The sequence below is a fragment of the Podarcis muralis genome, chromosome 10 (assembly GCF_964188315.1).
Source record: "Podarcis muralis chromosome 10, rPodMur119.hap1.1, whole genome shotgun sequence".
Taxonomy (NCBI): Eukaryota; Metazoa; Chordata; class Lepidosauria; order Squamata; family Lacertidae; genus Podarcis; species Podarcis muralis.
This window is the reverse complement of record NC_135664.1, coordinates 50,886,058-50,910,801: the sequence shown is the minus strand read 5'-3', so window position 1 is coordinate 50,910,801 and position 24,744 is coordinate 50,886,058. Positions and strand designations below refer to the sequence as shown.

Here is a 24,744-nt window from a genome sequence, read left to right as displayed (position 1 = left end):
GAGAGTACCCCTAAACATTTTTTTAGAAAAAAAGCACTGAGTTATACCATAAAACTATTTATTGGAATAGAAGAACCAAATGCATTCCAAGGCTGCTGCTATTGCACAAAGTGCTTTGACAGCCCAACCTTGCAGATAATCTTGCTCACCAGCAGTCAGTTTTAAAGATTATGCCACAAGTCTCCTGTTGTGAATTTTATGAACAGCCTTTAGTTGCAGTATTTGAAGTGACCAGTACTTTAAAGTAAATCTACTGGTACAGAAAAGTAAAAATCTAAAACAAATTTTAAAACATAAAATTGGAAAATAAAAACACCTCCATTTAACTGAGCTATATGGGCATATGCTCAAGATCACTATAAAGGGAACATGGTAGGAATGTGTGAGGCCTCTGTGAATACAAACTACAAGAGAAATAATGAGGGATTGGTGCTAATTCCATCACCATGCATTTCTCTTCTTTCATGGGATGCATGGATGTGGAGCTCAAGGAAACATACTTCTCAGGGACACACTACATTTCAAAAGCAAGGGTATTTCTTCCCTTTCACAGATTTACAACAGTGTATTCACCACCTCATAATTGGGGACAGTCAGGTCACTGAACTCTGTGCAGTGCATCTCACCTTTAGTCCTGGGTCTGCAACTGCGAGGCAGATGTGCCCCTATGCCATTGTGTACCTTGTGGAAATTGGTCTGCTGCCAAGCACAGCATCGCAGACATGATTTGTAGCATCAACCTCCAAGGTAAAACCTCAGACGAGAGCTTTGTAATTGGAAATGGGGCCTTAGGTCCTTAGAAGTAGGGTTGTTACTATCATGGCCCAGGTGCTGTCGACAGTGAGCCAGGCATGTTCTGAGAGGGTAGGATATCAAGCGATTACCATAAAAAGCCAATGTGTTTGATAGATTGCATGTGAATAGTACAAGGGCCTTAGGCAATGAAGTCTTAGGTTTGAGTTTATAAACTCCCTGCCTTCCTTTATGCAACTATCAAACTTAAGAGTAAACTTCCTTAGTGACATAACGGACCCTGGAGTCCCATTCCGTAGGGTCATTTCTGTGTATTCTGAGCCAGATCATCATTACAGATGTAAACATAAACATTGCTGCAATGATGGACTAGTGGCTCCTCTGTCCACATACACCATTTGTTGATTCTACTCTGTTTACTATCAATTAACTAATTTTGAGCTATTAGCACATGTGAGCTAATGAGCAAACTACCCTAACAGAGCTTTAAAAAAGGGTGGTGGTGGAAGGTTGTATATATAATTTTTAAAAATATTGTATTTGTAGTCCACTCTTATACAGCACTCCAAGTGCTTTCCCATCTAATGAAGAACTAATAAAGTGTACACCAGTTTTGTGTATAGCATGACCATGTGTCCTATTTTACAGAGGACATTCTTCTATATGAAGGAATACTTATTTTGTCATCCAATCCAGTTTAAATAAAAAGATCCATAAAAAAGGAGTGCAGGGGCCTTGAAGTTGCCCATCAAAGAGTCAGCACCTTGACAGCAGCAGAGGCAGGCACAAAGACCACACAGTCTTCCCAACTATGTTGATAAGTATTGCATTTCTGTTTAAATTGCAAACATTCTTTTTGCATTTGCATCTATACAGATAAATCAACATATGCAAAACAGTGTCTTCTTTTGTCCCTGATGTTGGTCTCTCTATTTTTGGGTAATGCATAAAATCACCTCCTCATTTGCGTTGGGCACTAGAGGAAGTGAGTGTATGTCTCAAACCATATCGTCCAGATAGCCAGCTACTCCTTTGCATTTTGACTTCTTGGCAAATCTGGCTGGTTAATCACAGCCTCTCTGAACACTACCAGTTGACCTCAGAGGGCAACCCTTAATCATTCAGGCTCCTGTCTGAGCAGTCTATCTTGAGTGCAAGTATTCTGCTTGCTCTTCTGCTGTCTTCGATCATGACTCGTGCAGGATGCAATCTGATACCCACTTTCTACCCTTCAGCGCCTCCGTTGCTACTACTATTGCTCTTGTCCCCTGTCTCATTCCTGTCTGTGGCTCCTCTGATCCTGAACTGCCTTTTGGGAAGTTAGACCTTCTAACTGGCTATGAGGAAACCCATGCCACTGGACTCTGGTCTATGTTCTCTAAAGTTGACTGTACCTGTTTTGGACCATGCTCCCATTTCCTGCCCTCAGCTTCCCTCGGACTGGAGCTGTGCTATAGTATCAGGTATTTTAAGGCAACGCACTGTGCTCAAAGGTGGAAATATTATCTTGAGGAATAGTGTATGTAAAAAATTGGGGGGGGACCCAATTTTGGCAATCTTAACTTTCACCTGTTCTTCAATATACTTCTAAAATGTTTACTATCATATTTCTTTGAGAACTGCCATCTAAACATATATATTTGAAGTTTTTGTATCCATAGTTTTCCCTGTGCAAATGTTTCCAAGCCAAATATAAGAAGTACTGCAAAGTTTGTAAGCTTTGCAAGTAAAATCTTTCATAGATTTCTTTTTTTAATGGTGAAATGTAATAAAAGGGTATGGTTGAAAAACAAAACCTATGTATAAGGGACTGGCTGCAATCTAGTTTACTTATTGATGCATTTAACACTTTTATGCTCCACCTCTCCCATTTTGGCCAGATTAATGCATTTGCCAGGCCAGTGATCCTCTTTTCAAGGTCAAAGACTAGGTAAATGTTCCCCTGCTACAAGCACAGCTTAATGTGTAATGAAAATATTTCATGTGGCAAGATCGATTTGTCCCCCATTTTTATTTAGTTTTAATGAGGATGAATTGTCCAGATTAAGACTCTAGTTACACTCTGTATGTAGCACCTGCCATATGTTATATTCTATTACTTGGTTTGCACATCATGGTAAACCATGAACATGCTGACTCCAAGGAAGAAGCTCACATCAACTTTGCTTTTCCCTGGGCTTTTTAGCTTAGTGCAAGATGGCAGCTAAACCAGCGTTTGGTTTATCATGTCACCTAAACTCAGGATCATGGTTAGCGTCTTCTCTACTTAAAACATGAACTGTAGCCACCACTGGACAAATCATATTGTGCAAAAGGAGTAGAGAGAATAACCACAATACCTGGTTTGCACAATATGCAAAGCCCAACCTTGGTTTATCTGCCAAGCTGTGGCAAGCTAAAAAGCTTGGGGATGAAAAAAGTAGCTGCAATCTCTTTCCCGGATCCAGTGCATTTGCATAGTCATAAACCATAGTCCAGAGTGGCATAACATGCAAATATGGCCTATGAGTGCAACAGGGAAAGGTGTTTGGCTGTTCCTCTAACACACCAGGAGAATCACTGACCCACCAACAGGATAATATTTACAGTTGCTTTTAGCAGATAACTACATACATGAATGCAGAATCTGAACTCTTAAAAGCAATTAAAAATTAACTACTAAAAAAAAATCCACTTGAAATAATTTTTCAGTGCCGTGAAATTCACATATCCTAGTCACAGTGGTTAGGAAGTTGAGTTTCTCTGTTAATTTCATTTTGTCCAGCTTGGCCCTAAGTACAAGAAGTGAGGGCTCCCCACTTAAACTCATGTCATCCTGGACCTTGGAGTACACTTTGAGAGACATGTGCTGTCTCTTACCTGCTCTAAAGTCCAGCATGTTGTGAGACAGTCCCCTGGATCCTGTAGCATACTGATACAAGGTGGGCGAAAGGAGTCAGTGGCAAGCACAAATCATGACTTGCACAAGCTAACGTTTGTAGAACCCTAAACCCTGGACCACAGAAATAATCAATCAATCAATCAATCAATCAATCAATAATCAATGGCTGTCAGAGAACATATGCTGAAGAATACTTTGCAATTTCTTTACTTAACTCACGGCTTCCTTTTTCTTGGAAAAAGACACACAAGGATGCTGTGCTGTAAGACCCCCATGCTACAAGACTCAATATGTTAGATGGCAACATGTAAAAGGCCACAGATGTCTTCCACATGCTGAGCATTATCAGTGAAATAAATCAAAAGCAATAACTGGTAGGTGGTATTTTTGAAAATAGTAAAAGGGAACACATTTGCAATGCAGTTTTCAGGCGCCTGAAAGCTTAAATAAGCAGAGTCCCCAAAGGAACCTTTAAGTCAAAGTGTAGCACAATTTTGCATCTGAGCATTTTGTAGCCCAACTATTAGACATTTATACAGGTCCAGCAGAAAGGAGCAGATGTTCTTTTTATAGAGTGAAGACAAGTGTTATTCAACCTTTCAACATATCTATAAAAATTCAGACACTTTAAAACTATTTTAATAGCTGCCTGACAATTTTATTAATGCACTCTGTGGTCCCATTTCCTCCTTAAACTGGCTAGCCCATATTGGGGATTTTCACACATAACAAAGATGAGAGTCACTGATGCTGTGTCTTAATTAGCAGGAACATGAAAACCTATTATGTAGCCTGCTAAATTAATGAGAATGATCACTGCAGGATTTGAAAAGAGATGCTTCTACTTGTACAGGCCTTGAGTTAGAATGCTCTAGGCAAGCACAAATAATTCAGGTACGCAGCACAAACCCAGAAGCTGCATGTATCAGGGATGGAGTTGCTGCTTAATATCACTCCAGTTGGGGGAGAGAGAAAAAATACTTTTTTTTCTTTGAAGGGCATGAGGGTTCCATCTTTCAGCCTGATAAACTGTGGATAGTCTGGCCCTTCATTGCATACCACAGAATTAGCAATCTGTGGTATCCTAAAAAAATCAGAGCAAGAGCCCTGTCACATTGGACCAAAAGTTTGTCCAGTCTACCATCCTGCTTCCCACAGTGGCCAAACAGATGCCCAAGGAAGACCACATAGGGCATGTGCTGTTGCTTTCCACCTACCAGTGTTTCTGCACCTGAATCTGAAGGTCCTATATAAGCACCATAGCTAATAGCCACTGATAGACCTATCCTCCATGAATGTGTCCAATCTGCTTTGGAATTCTAAGGTATATCCACCAACACATATTGTGGCAATGAGTTTGCCTAGTCTTTGACGCTTGAAATGTTTATTTTTTAGGACCCACCCTATTCTTGTAACTTGTTTTAAACTGCTTTTGATGTTGCGTCTTAAATTGTTGTGACCAGCCCTGGAATATTAGTTCCTGTAGTAAATTAATAACAACAATATCTGTGCACTGTCAAAGTTCTTTCTTTTGCTTATTGTTTTGCTTGCCTAGACACATTGTTTAACATATTTAATTCAGATCTCAGAGATCATATGAAACACTATGCTTTCTATAAAACTGCCTTCCTATGTCAAGGTTTTTAAGTAACAACTGTATCTGCTATTGCATTTTGCTGCCTCTCAAAATCCTTTTTAATTAAACCCCAAGAAGAGGAGGAGGAGGAGGAGGAGGAGGAGGAGGAGGAGGAAGAAGAAGATAAAAGCTGACCAGGACACACAATTCTCTGTTCTCAAAAAGATGGACAAATTCAGTGGTGCCCCGCAAGACGAACGCCTCGCAAGACGGAAAACCCGCTAGACGAAAGGGTTTTCCGTTTTGGAGGCGCTTCGCAAAACGAATTTCCCTTTGGGGTTGCTTCGCAAGACGAAAAAATCTTGCGAGTCCCTGCGGGTTTTTTCCGCTCCCCCCCTTTTCCTAAGGCGCTAAGCCGCTTATCAGCTGTTCCGCTGATAAGCCGCTTAACAGCTGATCACTAAAAGCCGCTAGACCGCTGTAGCGCTAATCCGCTAAGCTGTCAATGGGCTTGCTTCGCAAGACGAAAAAACCGCTAGACGAAGAGAATCGCGGAACGGATTCTTTTCGTCTTGCGAGGCACCACTGTTTATCCATAGCAAGTGCTCTTGAACAACCCATAACAATTATGGGAATGTGGCAACTGAAAGCTGCATTGCTACCGGCAGACTTCCCTTGCCCGATACCATCCAGGTGTCCTGGATTGTAGTTCCCATCTGTAGCTGGAGGGCACCAGGTTAGGGTAGGATGAGTTACAATACTGAAAACAGGTTAAAGTTTACACCAGCTTTCTAAGCATTTGGGGAGGCTTGTCTAAACAAGAATGTTTTTAGCAGTGAATATGGTGAAGGTGTCTACTTGTGATGCCTCCCCTATATATTTTTGGACTACAACTCCCATCAGCCCCAGCCAGCATGGGCAATGGCGAGGGATGATAGGAACTGTAGTCCTCAACATCTGGAAGGCAGCAGGTTGGTTATCAGTATGTGAAACATCAAACACATGGCATTGCATTTTTCTTTTCTTTGATAGTCTTCCAGGAGTTTTGAAACTTAAATACTACTCAGTCATGGAGTTCTCTAAGCAGATGTGAAGTGGCATAAGGTGAATTCTGTTATTGTACACCCAGGACTGGCTGGTCAAAATGATTCAGCTACAGTTTGTCTGCTACAGAAGATGTCTTATATTACTTTTCTCTCTTTTCTTGCCAGTTAAATGCAAAAAATTTTGAATCTCTACATGGAATTCTGTTCAGTGTTCAGAAAGGCACTGCAAAGCATACAATATTTAAATTAAAGCAAAAATGACAATCCATTAGTGAATTGTAAAGTACACAGGCATAGTCAATTCTATTTCATTTTGGCCACCTTACGTAGCCTCTCACAACAAACCTTGCCCCAAATCCTAAAGGCACACTGCCCTGTGAAGACTACTTCAAAACAAATCAGCTCTGGAAGCTCCCATGTGGACCTGGAGCCAAGTTCTGAACATCTGAAAGTACTTAGCAGAGCTCCTTGAAGAAAATGAATTTTATCTTGTCAAAACTATGGCGGATTGTATTTAAATCACCAGTTTTAACTGTGATTTAAATAACCAATTAAAATCCTTGATGGTATCCATCTGTGCTTCTTAGCAATTTTCCTAAAGAAAGATTGCATTCTCGCTGAAGGTTAGAGCCTTTAAACATGCACAATGAATTATTTACAACTGAAAATAACCTATTTCTGACTGATTTTGTATTACAGGAGGCTAGGTAAGCTATTATTGCTCATATTTTCCCCAGTAATAGAATTTAATACACAAACTGATTGCTCTGGTTAGAAACTATTTATATACTAAATTACTAAATTTCAGTCCATTTATTTATATGTGATCTTAGATGGAAACTGAAGTTCAGTTCACAGGCACAGAAGTCGCATTATAAGGTTGTTGAAAAATTATTTGTATGAGATTACAGTAAACACACTGAAATTACTTTAAAAGGGGAAGAATTGCTAGTTATTTACCTGAATGGCACTTTGGCTGAATTGAAACTATCTTATAATTAACTTCAGTCATGCAAGAGCAAGATCGAAGGGATGTATTATATGAAGATTTTCTCAAATGTGAAGTGCTACTAATTTCCTTAATGGGGCTACTTATTATGCTGATCTGTACAGTTGCACCTTTCAGAGGCAGGAGTGCTGGTGGTACAAAGATGTACCAGTGTACTTAGGGCCCTGAATGGCAAAAGCCCTAACTACAGTCAAGAGCTGTTCCAGGAGTCTATGACCAGGATACTTAATGGACTGCCTTACCTCATATAAGCCTGTTCAATTATTACAATATGCCAGAGATGCTCTGCTTCACATGCCACCACTACCCAAGTTGTGTCTTGTTGGGACATTGGACGAGGACCTTTTCAGTAGTAGCTTGAAGGTTTTGGAACTACTTCCTGATTGAAGGTTTTTTGTGTGTGCGTGCGTGCGTGCGTGCGTACACACACACACACACACACACACAGCTCATAACATTAAAAAGCCATATTTTATCTTTTCTTTTGTATTGCTATTATTGGATAGTTTTACTGCTGAGCTACCTTGGGTGGTGTGCTTATTACTGTACAGACAGGAGACAAATATTTTCAATAAACAATCTCTCTACGTCAGTTCAAAGGGCAATGAAGGAACTGTTCTGTTAATCTCACTCTGAAGAAAACATTTTTAATGTTTATAATTTCTGACAAATAAAATACAATTGATCAAACATTCACGTAAAAAGTCAACTTCCCTCCCACCCTTCTGTGGTTTTCTCATGATTATCTTTTGCTGCTGCATATTATAAGTAATCTATACCTTCTTTTTTCCCTCAGCTTTATTCTCAAAATAACTTGTACTGATGAACTTACTCCAAACCTGCTAGCGTGCTAACATATTTACAGTAATTTTAAAAATAATCTACAAGCATTTTCCATTCCTTCTTGAAAACTTTCATTAACTGATTTTACCAGATAAACTTGCTAATTCTGCATATCCCATCATTGAAGAAAACACCTCCTAAAAGGTAAAGGTACCCCTGCCCATACGGGCCAGTCTTGCCAGACTCTGGGGTTGTGCGCCCATCTCACTCAATAAGGAGGTTCTTATTGCTGACAAAATATAGCATTGATACCTCTAGCCTAGAGTGCAATCTTATTCATGTCTACTCAGAAGCAGAGTAGAGCCAAGGAGGCTCACCTGGCCCCTTCATTACCTATCCTTAGGCACCAGCCCAAAAAGCTTCTCTTCAACCAGGGATTTGGCTGATTAACATTCAATGGTTTTCCGAATGTGTTTGAGGGAAGTCCATTTGCCCTTCTAGGCAGGCGGTTTTGCAGACAGGCTTCGAGCCGCTCCAGTGAACCAATGAATGGCCAGCTGGATCATCTGCCTGCCACATATTGGCCTATGGTGGTGGCAAATCTTGGGTGTTCCCCTGGGAGAGGGGCCAACTGACCAATGACGGCACTTGGCCCCACGCCCAGGGACAGGATAAATTGCACATTGCCAGGCCAATTGTAAATTTCATTGACCAATGGACTTTATATAGTTAAATGAAATACTTGCAGAATCACAGCCACATGATACATGGATCATGGTTTTGTTCTTCATTCCAGGTGTCTGAACCATTCTGCGTGCCCAACAAGCTCCCGTGGGCCCTGTTCTTAGTTCTTCCCTGTCTGTCTACCTAGAGCCAGACCCGACACAGTGCTGCTTACTGCTTGCTGTCTGATAGATCTGATCCTTCTGGAACTTTTCTCTAGGCAGATCCAATTGTACAAGTCGGCCATTAACACAATTGGTGTCAAATTCCCAGGGGCAAATGTATGACCTTCTTTGTAGAGATGAATTTATTTTGCAGGCCTGCAAAGGCTGTTTCACAGCAACTTTCATGCCAGTAACGCTCCCTGTAAGAATACCATCAAGCAGGCTTTTAAAATGTGCTTTATTCCTTCCAAAAGAGCTGCAAAAACTTCACATAGTGAGATTGTTACCTTAGGCACTCTGAAGAGCAATATACCAATGCCCCCACCTGCTGGGAGCTTAAGGATTTAAAGTTCCAGACTGACTATGTGCCAATCCTTCCTCAGCTTTGGGCACTTGTGCCTGCACCCAAATCGCTGGTGACCTTTTCTGGTATTTATGATGTCAGTACAGATTTTTATTACTGTTTGAGCTGCTGCGCAAAGCAAACAGGTTCTGTAGCCTGTGTTTATCCAGGGAAGATAGAAGCACTGGGATGTCAGTACTTTTGTCTTTAAGACAACAACAACACCAACCTGCATCACCAGCTGTGTAGATGACCTTAAATCTAATTCTTTTTTTAAGTGGGTGTGCGGGAAGGTTTTCAATACATAGGAGTTAAATAGAAATTTATGTATAAAAGCTTTGGAAGGGTATTTAAATAGCCTTGAGTCTACTATTAAAATGGAGAGCCTGGATTGTCTGGGACTCCCTTGAATGTTCACTTGGTGCCATGTTGCTGAGTACAGTGATACCTTGGGTTAAGTACTTAATTCGTTCCGGAGGTCCGTACTTAACCTGAAACTGTTCTTAATCAGAAGCACCACTTTAGCTAATGGGGCCTCCTGCTGCCGCCGCGCTGCCAGAGCATGATTTCTGTTCTTATCCTGAAGCAAAGTTCTTAACCTGAAGCACTATTTCTGGGTTAGCGGAGTCTGTAACCTGAAGCATATGTAACCCGAGGTACCACTGTAATGCCCATTGCCATGCATATGGGTTTATTTATTTATTTATTTATTTTCAATGCTGCCTTTTCTCTCTGTTCTTCTGGTCTATTTCACAAAAAAAATAATTATTGTTGCTTGTTATTTTTATTAGTGCCTTTTTTCACAAACTCAAGAGTGACTTACAAAATAATGAACATTAAGAATATTAAGAAGTAGGATAAAACCACCTAAAATATGCAAGTAACATACAGATGAAAAACATAGCAATATTTACAGCAGGGAAGCTACAGAACTGGGCCAGGGCAGTGCCGCCCTTTGCCTTAAAAAACCCCAATTCAAAATAAAAGCTGTTTTTGTCCCAACACATTGGCCAAGAATGGCATATAGTGTTAACAATAAATCATATCCATGCTGCAAGTTTGATGAGGGTGTAGACAGATATTCACAGTTGCTCTTGAACTTCCTCTCTATTTTAAACTCACCAGATTCATAGTTATCTTCTTGAAAAACCGAAAAGCATTCCTTTTTTGCAACAGAAATTCACCAACCTGGTACACTTCCAGATGTTTTGGACTTCAGCTCCCATTAGCAGCCCCAGCCAGGAGTACCAGGAGGGATTCTAGGTTGGTGAAAGCTAATTTTGTAGCCGAGATTCAAAATTATTAGGGGTGTATAGAGCTACTTAGGATTAGTTTTGAAACCTACTAGCGTATATGCAATTACACTGACACATTACGAATTTGAAGGTTCTACTTTTTATATATGCTGTAGCATCATCTGCAAAAAGCAACCGATTTCAAAACATTATACCCTGCCCCCCACAACTCAAGAACTATGGTTATTTAGGCTATATGGTCGTAGCTTTCCTGAATAGAATGGGTGTAATATTTCTCCACCTCTCTATTTAATATTACAGCATGTAGACTAAAGCTGGCTCTTCTGCACTTGCCATCTATAATAGTTCCCTTCTCTCATGTGTTTCTGGAATGCTGCTCTCATATAAAAATGGCTGTAATCCCGTCAGTCTCTGTCAGCTGGCAAACTGGAGCAAGGATAACATATGTCAGCTGCCACTAGACAACTGGGAGTGATTAAACAGACTTCTATATGAGGCTCAGAGGAACAGAAATATGGGTTGCCCATGCAAATCACACCAGCACAAAGAAAACCCACAGATCCATTAGTTTTGTGGCTTAGAACCTCAGTATCTGCCGGAGGATTTTATCCATCTACAATTGCAGCTCCTGTAAAGTACACAGTGGATCCTACTGTGCAATGACCTTCTCAATGACAGTAGAAACACCACCTGCTCCTCAAAAACAAATTGTACAGTAAAATATTTGGAGAAAACTTCTGTTCTCCCATAAAGCACTGCAGAAATTAGCACAGGTGTGCATGATCAGAGCTTGATGAATTTCTTTGCCTTATGCCAATGCAGTATCGATATCTACATTATAGCACTAGACACCAACCTATTCTCTTACTCAGACCTATATCCACAGCTAAAAACCAACCCTTCACACAAGGAATGGGCCCAGGGTGACATGCTTAACAGGCTTGGAAGCAAACATTCAAAAATACTGTGAGTATGGAGAAGTGAGCAGCGACTAGAAAGTCATGTATAAACCTTTCTACCACTTGATGGAGTTGCAGCTTAGAGGAATTCAGTCCACACAAATTGTGCAACACATGTGCATTAGGTGATCTCATTCATTATCACAAGATCACCAAAACTAAATTATTAAACATACATATGCATGCACGCACGCACACACACACACACACACAAATAAACAAAGAGATTTCTGCTTCTTATACCATCTTAAGAAAAGATCCCAAATCTTCTCTGCACAAACATCTAAGAAAGTGAACCACCATCATGGACTTATTCTGCCTTATTTCTTCAATAAATCCTGAAATATTTTAGAGACAGCCAACCTGATATGTTGTTGGATACCAACTCCCATCAACCCCGCCTAACAAAGCCAATGATCAGGGATGACTGGAGTTGTAGTCCAGCAACATCTGAAGGACACTTGGTTTGCCATCCTCACTTTAGTGGATTGAAAAACAATTTCAACATGATCTTAAGTAACAGGAAAGTGTGAAGGGGAAATGGCCTTCTCAGCAGTGGTGCCCACAGAATGCTCTCCCATGAGAGACTCACTTGGCCTCTACTTTATTTATGCCCTTTTGATGTCAAGAGAAGTCTCCACACAAACATACAGTCTTTTTAATCTGAAGAGTATTATTCTTTTTTTTTTTTTGCTGCTCTTTTAAAATTGGAATAATTAAAAAAAAAACATTTAAATCTTGATGTTTTTATAAACCAGTCTATGACCTAGTTGAAAGGGAGGCTATAAATCTCTAAAACAGACAAACAGCTTCATAAACAATAGTTAGTGCCTGTGTTTGCTTTCCATTCACCCTTCCAATCCCTTTTCAGATTGTAAGCCTGAGGTTTGCTTATTTCTGACGATTGTAAGATGCCTTGCAGCCCTACTGGCTGAAGGATGGGTTAAAAGTGTTTTAAAGAAAGGTAGTGGTGGCCACCAATTTGGATAGCTTTAAAAGAAGATTAGACAAATTTATGGAGGGTAAGGCTATCAATGACTACTAGTCATGATGGATAGGTTCTGCCACCACTGCTGGAGGCAATATGCCTCCAAAAATCCAATGTGGGGAGACCCAAGTGACAAGAGTGTTGTGCTAGGTTACAAAGGCATCTGACTGGCCAATGTAAGAACAAGATGTTAAGACTAGAGGGGCCTTTAGCCTGGTGCAGTAGGACTCTCTTTATGTGTTTGAATATTTGAGGTTGGGCAAAATCTAGGGGATTACTAAATTCTGGTCACTGCATTAGTTCAAGAAGTGTGTATCAGGCTTTTTCACATAGGAATCTGCAAAGTACAAATTTCTTAAGCATGCCTGAGATCAACTATAAGGGAGCTTGCCACTGCCGAGGGGGGAATGGTAGCTGTTAGTTCCGGCTAACATTAGCTCCATCATCGACACTCTCAAGCAAAACGCAAGTTATTCCCATCCCAAATCATAATTTGCAGTTGGATTATTTAGGATGATTTGCAAGCATTCAAATGCCAAAGAGCATGAGTCTTTCATGTAAATCTGAACAGGCTGAGCAAAAATTGCTTCTTCTTAGCATCTCAGAAGACATTCTATTCCTCCTTGCACTACCTGCTGTGAAAATTATTTTATCTGCTCAAACAATATCAAATCTGACAAGGGTTTTGTACAAGACAATTCTAGCCAGCAATTGGGTGCCTGAACAATTCTGGTAAGAAAGTCAATGATTTCAAAACTACCCTGAAGGATGGAGCAGAATATGGAGTCAGGCTCCTACAGAGGAGGAGCTCTCTTCTAAGGACAGTATTATTACCCTTGTGTTAAGTACTTTTCATGAAGCACTTTGTCCCAAAGAGGTTCTTTTAAACTTGCTATGAGATGTTATAGTAGGAAAGCAGAGGAAGGCCTAAAGAAACAAAAAATAATCACTAAAAGATAGATTTTTTCATGTGATGATCCAGCGATGGACAGAATTCATATCTGTATTATAGAATCAAATGTAATGAAAGTGCCAGACATTGTAATAAGAAGGAAAAAAATCAAAGCAAGCAAAGTGTGAATATTAAAATAGCTGAGAGGAGGATAGGATGAACAGCCTAGTACCTACAAAAACAGAAACAATGAGAAATATGTTTCACAATGTTAATATGAGTTCCAGAAACTCCATGCAGACTCCTGCTGTAGTTAAAATATGCAGTTGGTAAGCAGCTAAATTGGGAAAATGATGGGAAACTTGCTTGAACATGACCATTATTACCTGCAGATGCCTTCACCATTAAGTTAACAGAAGCAGTACATGCTAAATGACTGGATCTGTTTCAATCAAAGCTGCATTCGTAACTTATGTTAGCTAAGCCAGGTTCTCAGTCTAATCTACTCTGCAGAAATACATGTAGGAATATACACATAAGAGATTCAGCCTAGCTTTTCCAACACAAATAAAACTGAACTCTTAAAAAAATTGCCACATGATACCTGCTCCATAACTCTGGTTATTTTTGAACTGTGTTTTCAATACACATTATTGCTGTCAACATACTCTGAAAGTTACTTTGAAAAACTCTACTGATTTGTTTTGCAAGGCCACAATAGGAAACAACATTAAGCTTCTTTTAAGAAACTGCCGCCCTCCTAACACTGATGCACTCACTGCATTTTGAGTACATGTTGCCATTCTGATTTTGCTATGGGATTTCTTGGCTGTGCCTTAGTTGGTAGCCCTGTATTCCACTATAGCCTCTTCCTCCTGCACCAGCAATTAATTCTCTCTTTGTAAAGTTCCACTGACCTAGTCTCCAATGTACACCAACAGCAATGCAACCCCCACCACACATTCACACCTTGCCACTTATCCTGTTCTACAATATAATATTGTATGCAGAACCACCCCCAAATGGTACTCTAATTTACCGTTGGCAGTAAATGAATAGGCAGCAGACTATGAAAGGAAAGTAACAGCAGGCAGAGAATAGTCATCTCAAACAAAAGAGTTCTCTATACGTCCTGGATGGTTAGCAAAAAGTATGAAAACGTAAGGCATTACAATACCTTTGAACTTGTGAAAGACAGCCCAGAGCTCAGCAATGTCTGTAGCAAAGGTAATATCTGTATCAAGTACAATGACTCGTTCGAGGTTGGCAGGCAGAGTCTTTGTCAGAACCAGCTTCATCAGCCCATATATCCCAGAATAGTGTTTGTTGGGTATCCAGGACACTTCAGACTAATAGACAGAAAGGACAAGGAAGAGAGAAGGAAGGAAAGGAAAAGACAAGCTTTATTAGAGATAGTAGTTCTTATAAAAAACAGGTTTCTCAGCATTCTTCCTAATGCTTGCCCTTGAAATTGAAAAAAGGGCTGCTCAGTCACCCTTGATTAATACAGATAATTGTTTGGAGGAACAAGGGCTCTGTGCACACTCCAAAGGTCTCCAAAATAGCCAGAGTTGCACATAAGCAGAACCACAAACTGTCACATTGACACGATCTCAGCCAAAGGTGCTAAGATTATGTTGTGTATTTTTGTGTTTTATGTTGTAAGATGCCCTGTGATCCTCGGGTGAAGGACAGTATAGAAATTTAATAAATTCAATCAATCAATCAATCAATCAATCAATCAATCAGCCAAATGCAACATTCTATGCCTTCATTACTCAAACACACTTTGGGGGGAAAATAAATAAAGCTTGGATATTGAAGCCCAAATTCAAAAGCTACCCCCATAGTGTGGTGGTGGCGGCTGCTGACTCTTTGAGTTCCACCGACCTCTGGTGACATCAATATCAGCTTCTCATATAGGTTAGCCCAGATTTGTATGCCTGAGCTTTGCAGGTTTCACTACAGTGGCAACATCTAAAGGTGGGTTAAAAGACTTGTTGACAAGAGGATCCACATGGAATGTGAGAGGACATGAGTTTCAGAAGAAGATTCCAAAGCCCATCTTGAAGAGACCCAACAATGAGTGTTTTAGTAAAATTGGGAGTAATCTCATATTTTATGGCTTGGTCCACATAGCTATATGCCAGTAGAGGCAGCAACCACTGCAAGCCTCTTGTCACCCCCTTCGTAGGTCTCAGTGGCAGCAGGATGAACTCAAGGGGGTAATAAGAACAGCTGGCTGAAAGTCAGGGCACAAAATGTAGAATTGCACGGGGATGGGGCTAATGAACATTCCCCAGAAGGTGTAAACTCTCCTTACCACTGGCTCCCCCACCCCTGAAGCTTCTTTGGGGTTCCATCTGTCAAACATGCAAAAGCCATAGGTCCCATCTGCATTATACTTTTGAAGCAGCATGATGCTACTTTAAACAGTCATGAGTTCTTGGGAACATGGATTGATTGTGAAACCATTCTAGGGACTGTAGCTCTACCAAGTGACTATGAGTCACCTGAAAACTTTCAGAACCCCAAACAAACTACAGCTCCCAGGATTCTTTAGGGGAAGCCATGACTATTTCAAGTGGTTATGATTGTGCTTTAAATGTATAGTGCAGATTGGGCCCTGGTCCCACCCCTGAACCCAAATAGTTATCTGAAATTCATGCCAATTTTATGGTCTGAAACACAACTGAATCCCTAAAAGCAAGAATAATTTCTTATAACTGAATCACTCTGTCTACCCTTGCAAGATGTAAACTGTAGCCCTGTAGTGTGCTGAATTATCATCACGAAAGCATTGTGCTTGTAGACCACTGGAAATTAAATACACCATTATGCCAAAGTCATATATCCACTATAGTCTGCCCTGGAATTTGAACTAGAGGAAAACAACAAGGTTTAAACATTTATTCTGAGGACACAGAATAAATCATTTGCATTGCAATGCTTTTGGGATGCTAACTGAAAACCAAAGGGCTTTAAATTAGGGGAGGGTGCTGGCCCTACATTTAAAAATGAAAAGGGAAAGGTTAATTCTTTAAGGAAAAGACAAGCAGGGTCACCTTTTCAGTACAGACCTTATCTCAACGGGATAAGAATGGTTATATTTTGGGACCAGGCACTAACCTATATCAGCAAATGTTTACTGCTTTTAAGTACATTATAGATTATGTCAATGTTATAACACCCAAAGCCTAATTTTACTGACACAATGTTCCACTGTCAGACTTCAGTTTTGACACTTCCCACGAGGTAGTTTTGAGGAACTACCTTGTGTATTTATACTTTGGAGAACGTAACTGAGAAAATCAGTAATTCTTAATTGCAGCATTTGCTAAGCAGATGCAGAGTTGACATACTTGCTTCACATCTATCTATCCCCATCCATCTAGTATAGTTCCAAGCATCTTCCTCAACCTTCTAACCCTCATTTTCCCCTCAACATCTCCACTCTCTCTCTCATTAAAAGCTACCACTGGTGTCCAGAGTTTATTTAGACGAAAGGGTCAGGAAAAGGCTAAGAGTCCCTGACTGTAGGGATTTCACTCTGTACTCTTTAACAAGGCCTGCCTTTTATCTTGTACTCTATTTTAGCTCCAAGCATAGAACTTTATTGCACCATGAACATGTTGTCCACTAAGAACAATATAAGTGGCAGACCTCTTCATCACAGCTTTAGGGACCAAAGCAGAGCACAGAACCATACAGTTGTTGTTTTGTTTAAAAGGAGGACTTTCTAAAATGAAAGAAATGTGAGCTTTGCAAAAAGAAAGTGAAAAATGGTCTGTATACACACATACAGTGTGATTGCAGTTCACAAAAGGGCTCCAAACCAGAGGCAGCACAGATATGCAAATTCACTCATAGCCAAATGTTGCCTGCTGGAAGGGAAGGGGCACTCCCACATGGCCGACCTCTCTGCATCTCCACTGCCAGAGGAACAAGACATCCAGCTCTCTGGGCTACAAAATTAGTGGGGAAGCAGCAGAGGCAGATGAAGAAAGGAGAACCCTAGTTCCATTGACTATGGAAGGGAGGAGCAAAAAAGCTCCATTCTGGCTTTTTTCTTCTGCTTGCATCTCTATCAGCCTCTCTCCTCCCTTCCGCAGCTGGGGTTTCTTCTTCCTCCAGAGAAGGATGGGAGCCAGGATATCTTCTTCCTCCATCTCCCTCTGCTGCAGCATGCAACTCATCTTTGCAACTGTTGCCCGGAATGCTGTGGCTACCGTCAGAGTTGAGCGGGTAGAACTGAATTTGCACAAGTAAAATGTGCGTAAGATGCAATTATACTGTTTGCGAAAGGATTTGTATGCACAATCAGCTCCATTTCATACGATGCAGCAATACAAGGTCTATATATTTGAAGAAATTACCACAAGGAGACATGTTTAATAGTTATACCAGGAATTACATGCACTCCTGTTTCAGCAAAGTCAGCTTCTGAACACCATTGGATGGGGGTGGCAAAGAGCAAGAGAGGTGTTGGCTTCATGCCCTGCTTGGAAGCTTCCTGAAAGCACATGGCTGACCATTACTGGAAACAGGATGCTTGGCTACTTAGATCCTGGGTGTCACCAAGAATGGCTGTTCTTATATATAGTGGGAGGGTGGGGTGGGGTTTTTCCCCCAGGAGGGTAGTAGGAGATGGGTGATTGACTCAATGGGTATGGTTAGCCTGTTGACGACTGTTAATGACTGCAATTAGTCCTACAAGAAAAAGCAAGGGATAGTATGCAGATGATTAGCATATGTAATGAGACAGGAATCCAATACAGTGGTACCTCGGGTTACATACGCTTCAGGTTACATACGCTTCAGGTTACAGACTCCGCTAACCAAGAAATAGTACCTCAGGTTAAGAACTTTGCTTCAGGATGAGAACAGAAATCGTGCAGCGGCGGCATAGCGGCAGCAGGAGGCCCCATTAGCTAAAGTGGTGCTTCAGGTTAAGAACAGTTTCAGGTTAAGAACGGACCTCCAGAACGAATTAAGTTCTTAACCCGAGGTACCACTCTATCTCTGTTAAGACCAGGTCTCTCCATAGTTTTCAGTTTAGTGATAAGTTGTAATTCAGCAACTTCTCTTTCACATCTGTTTCTGAAATTCTTTTGTAATAAGACAGCTGCTTTGAGATCCTGTATTGAATGTCCTGGGAGACTGAAGTGTTCTCCTACTGGCTTCTCTGTCTTGTGATTCCTGATGTCAGATTTATGTCCATTTATCCTTTGGCGTAGGGTTTGGCCTGTTTGTCCAATATAGAGAGCTGAAGGACACTGCTGGCATTTGATGGCATACACAATGTTAGAAGATGAGCAATTAAATAGGCCTGAGATGGTATGTTTGATGTTGTTGGGTCCTTTGGAGTTTGCCCATAGTGACCCTCTCATTCTATTTGCCTGCAGCAAACCCCAGCTCACTTTCCTACTTCATGCTACACAACCCCTTCTTGCTTGACCTGCCCCACTACTGCAAGCCCAACTCACACACCTGCTTTGCTTCCTACTTGCTCACCCATGCCACTGCAATGCCCTCACTCTCAGCACTTTCACCATTGCAGGTCCAACCTACATTCTTGCTCCAACCTCTTGCTGGAGGTCCCTCCCCCCATTGCTTGCCTGCTCTGTCTCCTCTGTCCCCCTGTCCCCCCACTTGCTTGTCCCCCCACTGCAAGTTCAGCTTGCTTGCCCCACTGCCTGCCTACCTGTGATGCTTCCTTCATCCTGGAGCATGTGCTGTCCGTCACCACCAGTGTGACAGTGGACTGGTACAAATATAGCAGAGAGATAAATACTGTCATTTGCCAATGAATAATTGTGTAAAAGTGGCAAGAGAAGATCTTGGGGAAACTAAGAAAAGTGCAAGGCACTGAATATTGTCAGCGTCAGCTACTCCAGCAGAAGTGATAATAGCAGACTATTAATGAGCACATACACAAATGCATTTTTAAATGAAGTGTCCTTGAAGCTCACTTTAATTTATCCTTCCCTGTCTCTTTATCACAGATGTATTATTTGGCTACTTTGAAATAAATTTGGGGGTAGCTCTCAGAGGTTCCTGGTTATCATTACTTTCTCTGAATAGAAATGAGAACAAAAGAAATGCAATTTAATATTGGATAATAAATTGTACCCATGTATGCAATCAAGAAAACAAGTATTGTATTTGGCAAAACCTATAAGAAAATAAATAAAAATGCCTCCAGTTTCAGGACACCCAGGGCTCAGGCATTAAATGCTTCTCTTGCAAGCCTTTTTTTTTTTTTTTGAAATATTTATTCATGCTAAACATTACATTAACCTGTAGACATCTTGATCCTGAAACCAAGCAATCATATTGTTGCACACCACTAGAAGCTCAGAGCAGTGAAAGATTCCAGGGGTGCCAGGGACTCACCACCCGGGGTACATTAACTCTCTGAGAAACTTAACTCATTGAAATAAAGGCTGATAAGTCATTGTAATAATTGCTGTTTCACTGGGGCTTTATATGTGAAAGAATTCAAAGTTGAAGTATTTCTTAAAACAGAGGGAATCTCTTTTCTTTTTCACAAGTAAGAGTCATTTGGATGGATTCAGGAAGGATGTTAAGGACCCAAATTTGATTTTAGAACCAGATTGACAAATGATATTGGTTCAAGCAGGACACCTCCAGAAGTCTCCTGTTCATAGATAGTCACATATCACCAAGTAAAGAACTCTCTTCCTGTACTGATTATAATGATCACATGATGCATCTTTGATATATTTTGGAAAGATGCTTGTATGTCTACTATGCATTTGGACCCCTCTTAAGTTAGCATTACCTATTTTTGCATGACGGTTCCTGAGGTCAAGGAGAAGGTTTTCACTGATGTTTGTATATGACTAGATGGTGGGCTGAAACTTTCAAAACTGCACTGATTTTAACTACAGTGGTGCCTCGCAAGACGAAATTAATTTGTTCCGCGAGTTTTTTCGCCTTGCGATTTTTTTCGTCTTGCGAAGCACGGTGTCGGAAAAGTTTTGGAAAAGCTTCAAAAATCACCAAAGTCTTCAAAAACCTCAAAAAAGGTTACCACACCGCGTGCTATGAGTTGCAAATGTATTAACGGTTTTAAGAAAAAGGAAACAAACTTGCAAGACGTTTCCATCTTGCGAAGCAAGCCCATAGCGAAAATCGTCTTGCGAAGCAACTCAAAAAACCAAAAACCCTTTCGTCTTGCGAGTTTTCCATCTTGCGAGGCATTCGTCTTGCGAGGTACCACTGTACTAGTTTCAAAACCGTTTCTTTAGTTTCCTAGAAATCCCAAGCAAAGTGGGATACAAGGCTGCTAGTTATACAATGTGTTAAGTTTAAGTTTAAGTTTATAATCACACACACTCTATATATTGTTCTTACATATTACATGGGTTCAATATCTTTATGCATTTTTGTATTTTCAGATCATGCTTGTGGAAAAAAATCATTTGAAGACTGTGTCTGTGTATGAATACACTTTAGGACTACATTTTGCTTATTAATTTTAGATAGCATTCCCTAGTCTATTAAATGAAAAGACAATATTGCGTGACAATACCACCTGCAGTGGAAGATTCATGCACAAAGCAGAGAAAGCTGTGAAAATGATACCTGCCCTGAATTAGAAGAGTCACCTTCAAACAGCTACTAATTCCTTTGCTCTCAGGCTATTACCCATGGCAATATGTCAATGCATGGCTGAGAGTCACTTCTGATTGTTCTTTTAGGTATGTCAATCACTGTTGTGAAACCAGACACTTTTTTCCTGAGGTTAACCTTGAACTTATTATGGAAGTTCTCTAGGCCAAATGGTCCCTTGGGAACATGTTCATAATGCCGAATTCATCTCTGCAATCTAAGCCAGCCGTGAACTACAAAGCTGTGTCAATTCTAATTCTTTTTAATGACACAAATGGGAATCAAACAATTCAGAGCTTTAGGGAATCAAACAATTCAGAGCTTTAGGGCAGCGGCTGAAGAAGGAACAAAAAGGGTTTTCTTGTAGGACCACTGTAGTCACCCCCAACGACACGTTCTCAAGATGGAGGGTGAGGGAACAGCTGCAGTCACCTGTGGTTCCTGCGCAATGTTTGCCATCTTGCCAAAGGTTGCAGGCAGCTTTACCTGCAGCAATTGCATGTTGATTGCCCTCTTAAAAGACAAAGTCCAGCAACTGGAGGAACGTGTAGCTACGCTCCAAAGAATTAGAGACCTGGAACTCTTCTTGGAAGCAACAGAGCACACCGTCTCCACCAAGGAAGAGACAGGGGACTCCCCTGAGAAGGTGGCTAGTTCACCAACACAGGAGCCAGATATATGGAGAAACGTGACTCAAAGAAGTAGGAGGCCCAGGGTTCGCTCTGATTGTTTAGAAATACGCAATCACTTTGAGGTCCTTTCCCCTACCATGGAAGACGAAGAGCAGACTCCATTTGAGGATCTCTCCCTCATTACAGTCGATCAGGTATATGAAGACGAGCAGCAAAGGCAGTCCTCAGGGAATGTCCAGGCGACCTTGGAATGGACAGCTCACAGAAGAACCCCGACCAGACCTAAGAGGAGGCGTGTGGTGGTGATAGGGGATTCCCTACTGAGGGGAACAGAAGCAGTGATCTGTGGGCCTGACAAGATGTCTCGGGAAGTGTGCTGTCTCCCCGGGGCTAAGATCCAAGATGTAACTGAACGACTGCAAGGAATCATAAAACCCACTGACAAATACCCCTTCCTCTTGGTTCATGTGGGAACCAATGACACTGCAAGCAATAGCCTCCAGAAGATCAAAAGAGATTACGAGGCTCTGGGCAGGAAATTGAAGCAATTAAATGCACAAATTGTCATCTCATCTGTCCTCCCAGTTGAACGACGTGGCCCAGGGAGAGAGGGAAAAATAGTGGAAGTGAACAACTGGCTTCGCAAATGGTGTAAACAGGAACGGTTTGGATTCTTAGATCATGGAATGCAGTTTCTTGAAGATGGACTTCTGGCAAGCGATGGGCTGCACCTCACAACGGTTGGGAGGAATGTTTTTGCAAAAAATCTCAGAAACCTCATCAGGAGGGCTTTAAACTGACTAATGTGGGGGAGGGAGACAGTGCTCCTGAAGGTAGGAGTCTATCAATTGATGAAGATGATCATCCAAATGTCATAGACCGAATGGAGCAAAGAGCATGCAGACCTAGTGGTGGGAGGAAAAAATCCTTAAATAAGAGACACGGGGGAATGATTAATGGACTTCAATGTCTGTACACTAATGCACAAAGCCTGGGAAATAAACAAGATGAGCTTGAGCTCCTGGTACAGCAAACTAAATATGACATAATAGGAATCACTGAAACCTGGTGGGATAAATCCCACGATTGGAATGTAATAATGGAGGGATACAATCTATTTCAAAGAAACAGACCAGACAAGAAAGGAGGAGGAGTGGCGTTATATGTCAGGGATGTGTATACCTGTGAAGAGATCCAAGATTTAGAACCTCAAAGCCAAAGTGAGAGCATTTGGGTGAAAATTAAGGGAGAGAAGAATAACAGTGACCTCATTGTGGGAGTTTACTATAGATCCCCAAGCCAAACGGAGGACATAGATGATGCCTTCCTGGAACAGATGGCCAAGCATGCAAAAGGAAGGGAGATAGTAGTAATGGGGGACTTCAATTACCCTGATATTTGTTGGATGTCAAACTCAGCCAAGAGCATAAGGTCAAACAGATTCCTCACTGCCCTTGCAGACAACTTCATTGTCCAGAAAGTGGGAGAAGCAACAAGAGGAACAGCCATTTTAGATCTGGTCCTAACCAATGTTGATGACCTGGTTAGTGGGGTAGAAGTGGAAGGATCATTAGGCGCGAGTGATCATGCTCTTCTGAAGTTTACTATACAGCGGAAAGGAGCAGCCAAGCATACTAGGACTCAATTTCTCGACTTTAAGAAAGCCGACTTCATAAAGCTTAGGGAAGTGCTGGGTGAGATCCCATGGACAGTAATACTAAAAGGAAAGGGAGTTCAAGATGGCTGGGAGTTTGTTAAGAGGGAGATAGTAAAAGCACAACTTCAGGCAATACCAATGAGACGGAAACATGGAAGGTGCCTAAAGAAGCCAGGGTGGCTATCTAAAGAACTTTTAACTGAGTTAAGATTAAAAAAGGATGTGTACAAAAAATGGAAAAGGGGGGAAACCACCAAAGAGGAATTCAAACAAATAGCCAGCACGTGTAGACACAAAGTCAGAAAAGCTAAAGCACAAAATGAACTCAGGCTTGCTAGAGAGGTTAAAAGCAACAAAAAAGGCTTTTATGGGTATGTTCGTAGCAAAAGGAAGAACAAAGAAACCGTGGGGTCACTCAGAGGAGAAGATGGTGAAATGCAAACAGGGGACACAGAAAGGGCTGAACTCCTCAATGCTTTCTTTGCCTCAGTCTTCTCCGATAAAGAAAACAATGCCCGACCTGAAGAATTTGGAGCAAATGATTCAGCAGAGGAAACACAACCCAGAATAACTAAGGAGATAGTACAAGAATACTTGGCTAGTCTAGATGTATTCAAGTCTCCAGGGCCAGATGAACTGCATCCAAGAGTATTAAAAGAACTGGCAGATGTGATTTCAGAACCACTGGCAGTCATCTTTGAGAATTCCTGGAGAACAGGCGAAGTCCCGGCAGACTGGAGGAGGGCAAATGTTGTCCCTATTTTCAAAAAGGGGAAAAGAGAGGACCCAAATAATTACCGCCCAGTCAGTCTGACATCAATACCAGGGAAGATTCTGGAGCAGATCATTAAGCAAACAGTCTGTGAGCACCTAGAAAGGAATGCTGTGATCACCAATAGTCAGCATGGATTTCTGAAAAATAAGTCATGTCAGACTAACCTGATCTCGTTTTTTGACAGAATTACAAGCCTGGTAGATGAAGGGAACGCAGTGGATGTAGTCTACCTTGATTTCAGCAAGGCATTTGACAAGGTGCCCCATGATATTCTTGTAAAGAAGCTGGTAAAATGCGGTCTTGACTATGCTACCACTCAGTGGATTTGTAACTGGCTGACTGACCGAACCCAAAGGGTGCTCATCAATGGTTCCTCTTCATCCTGGAGAAGAGTGACTAGTGGGGTGCCACAGGGTTCTGTTTTGGGCCCGGTCTTATTCAACATCTTTATCAATGACTTGGATGATGGACTCAAGGGCATCCTGATCAAATTTGCAGATGACACCAAACTGGGAGGGGTGGCTAACACCCCAGAGGACAGGATCACACTTCAAAACGACCTTGACAGATTAGAGAACTGGGCCAAAACAAACAAGATGAATTTTAACAGGGAGAAATGTAAAGTATTGCACTTGGGCAAAAAAAATGAGAGGCACAAATACAAGATGG

General features: G+C 41.2%; 1 protein-coding gene across 2 annotated transcripts in view; it reads right to left on the bottom strand.

Moving 5' to 3' along the window:
- The window catches only part of LARGE1 (LARGE xylosyl- and glucuronyltransferase 1), a 309,421-nt gene that overhangs the window by 107,267 nt on the left and 177,410 nt on the right, over window positions 1-24,744 (bottom strand). For both annotated transcript variants that reach the window (XM_028745321.2, XM_077935011.1), the window contains one exon: window positions 14,551-14,722. In XM_028745321.2, coding sequence (XP_028601154.1) covers window positions 14,551-14,722 — 172 coding nt within the window. The remainder of the gene's footprint in view (window positions 1-14,550; window positions 14,723-24,744) is intronic.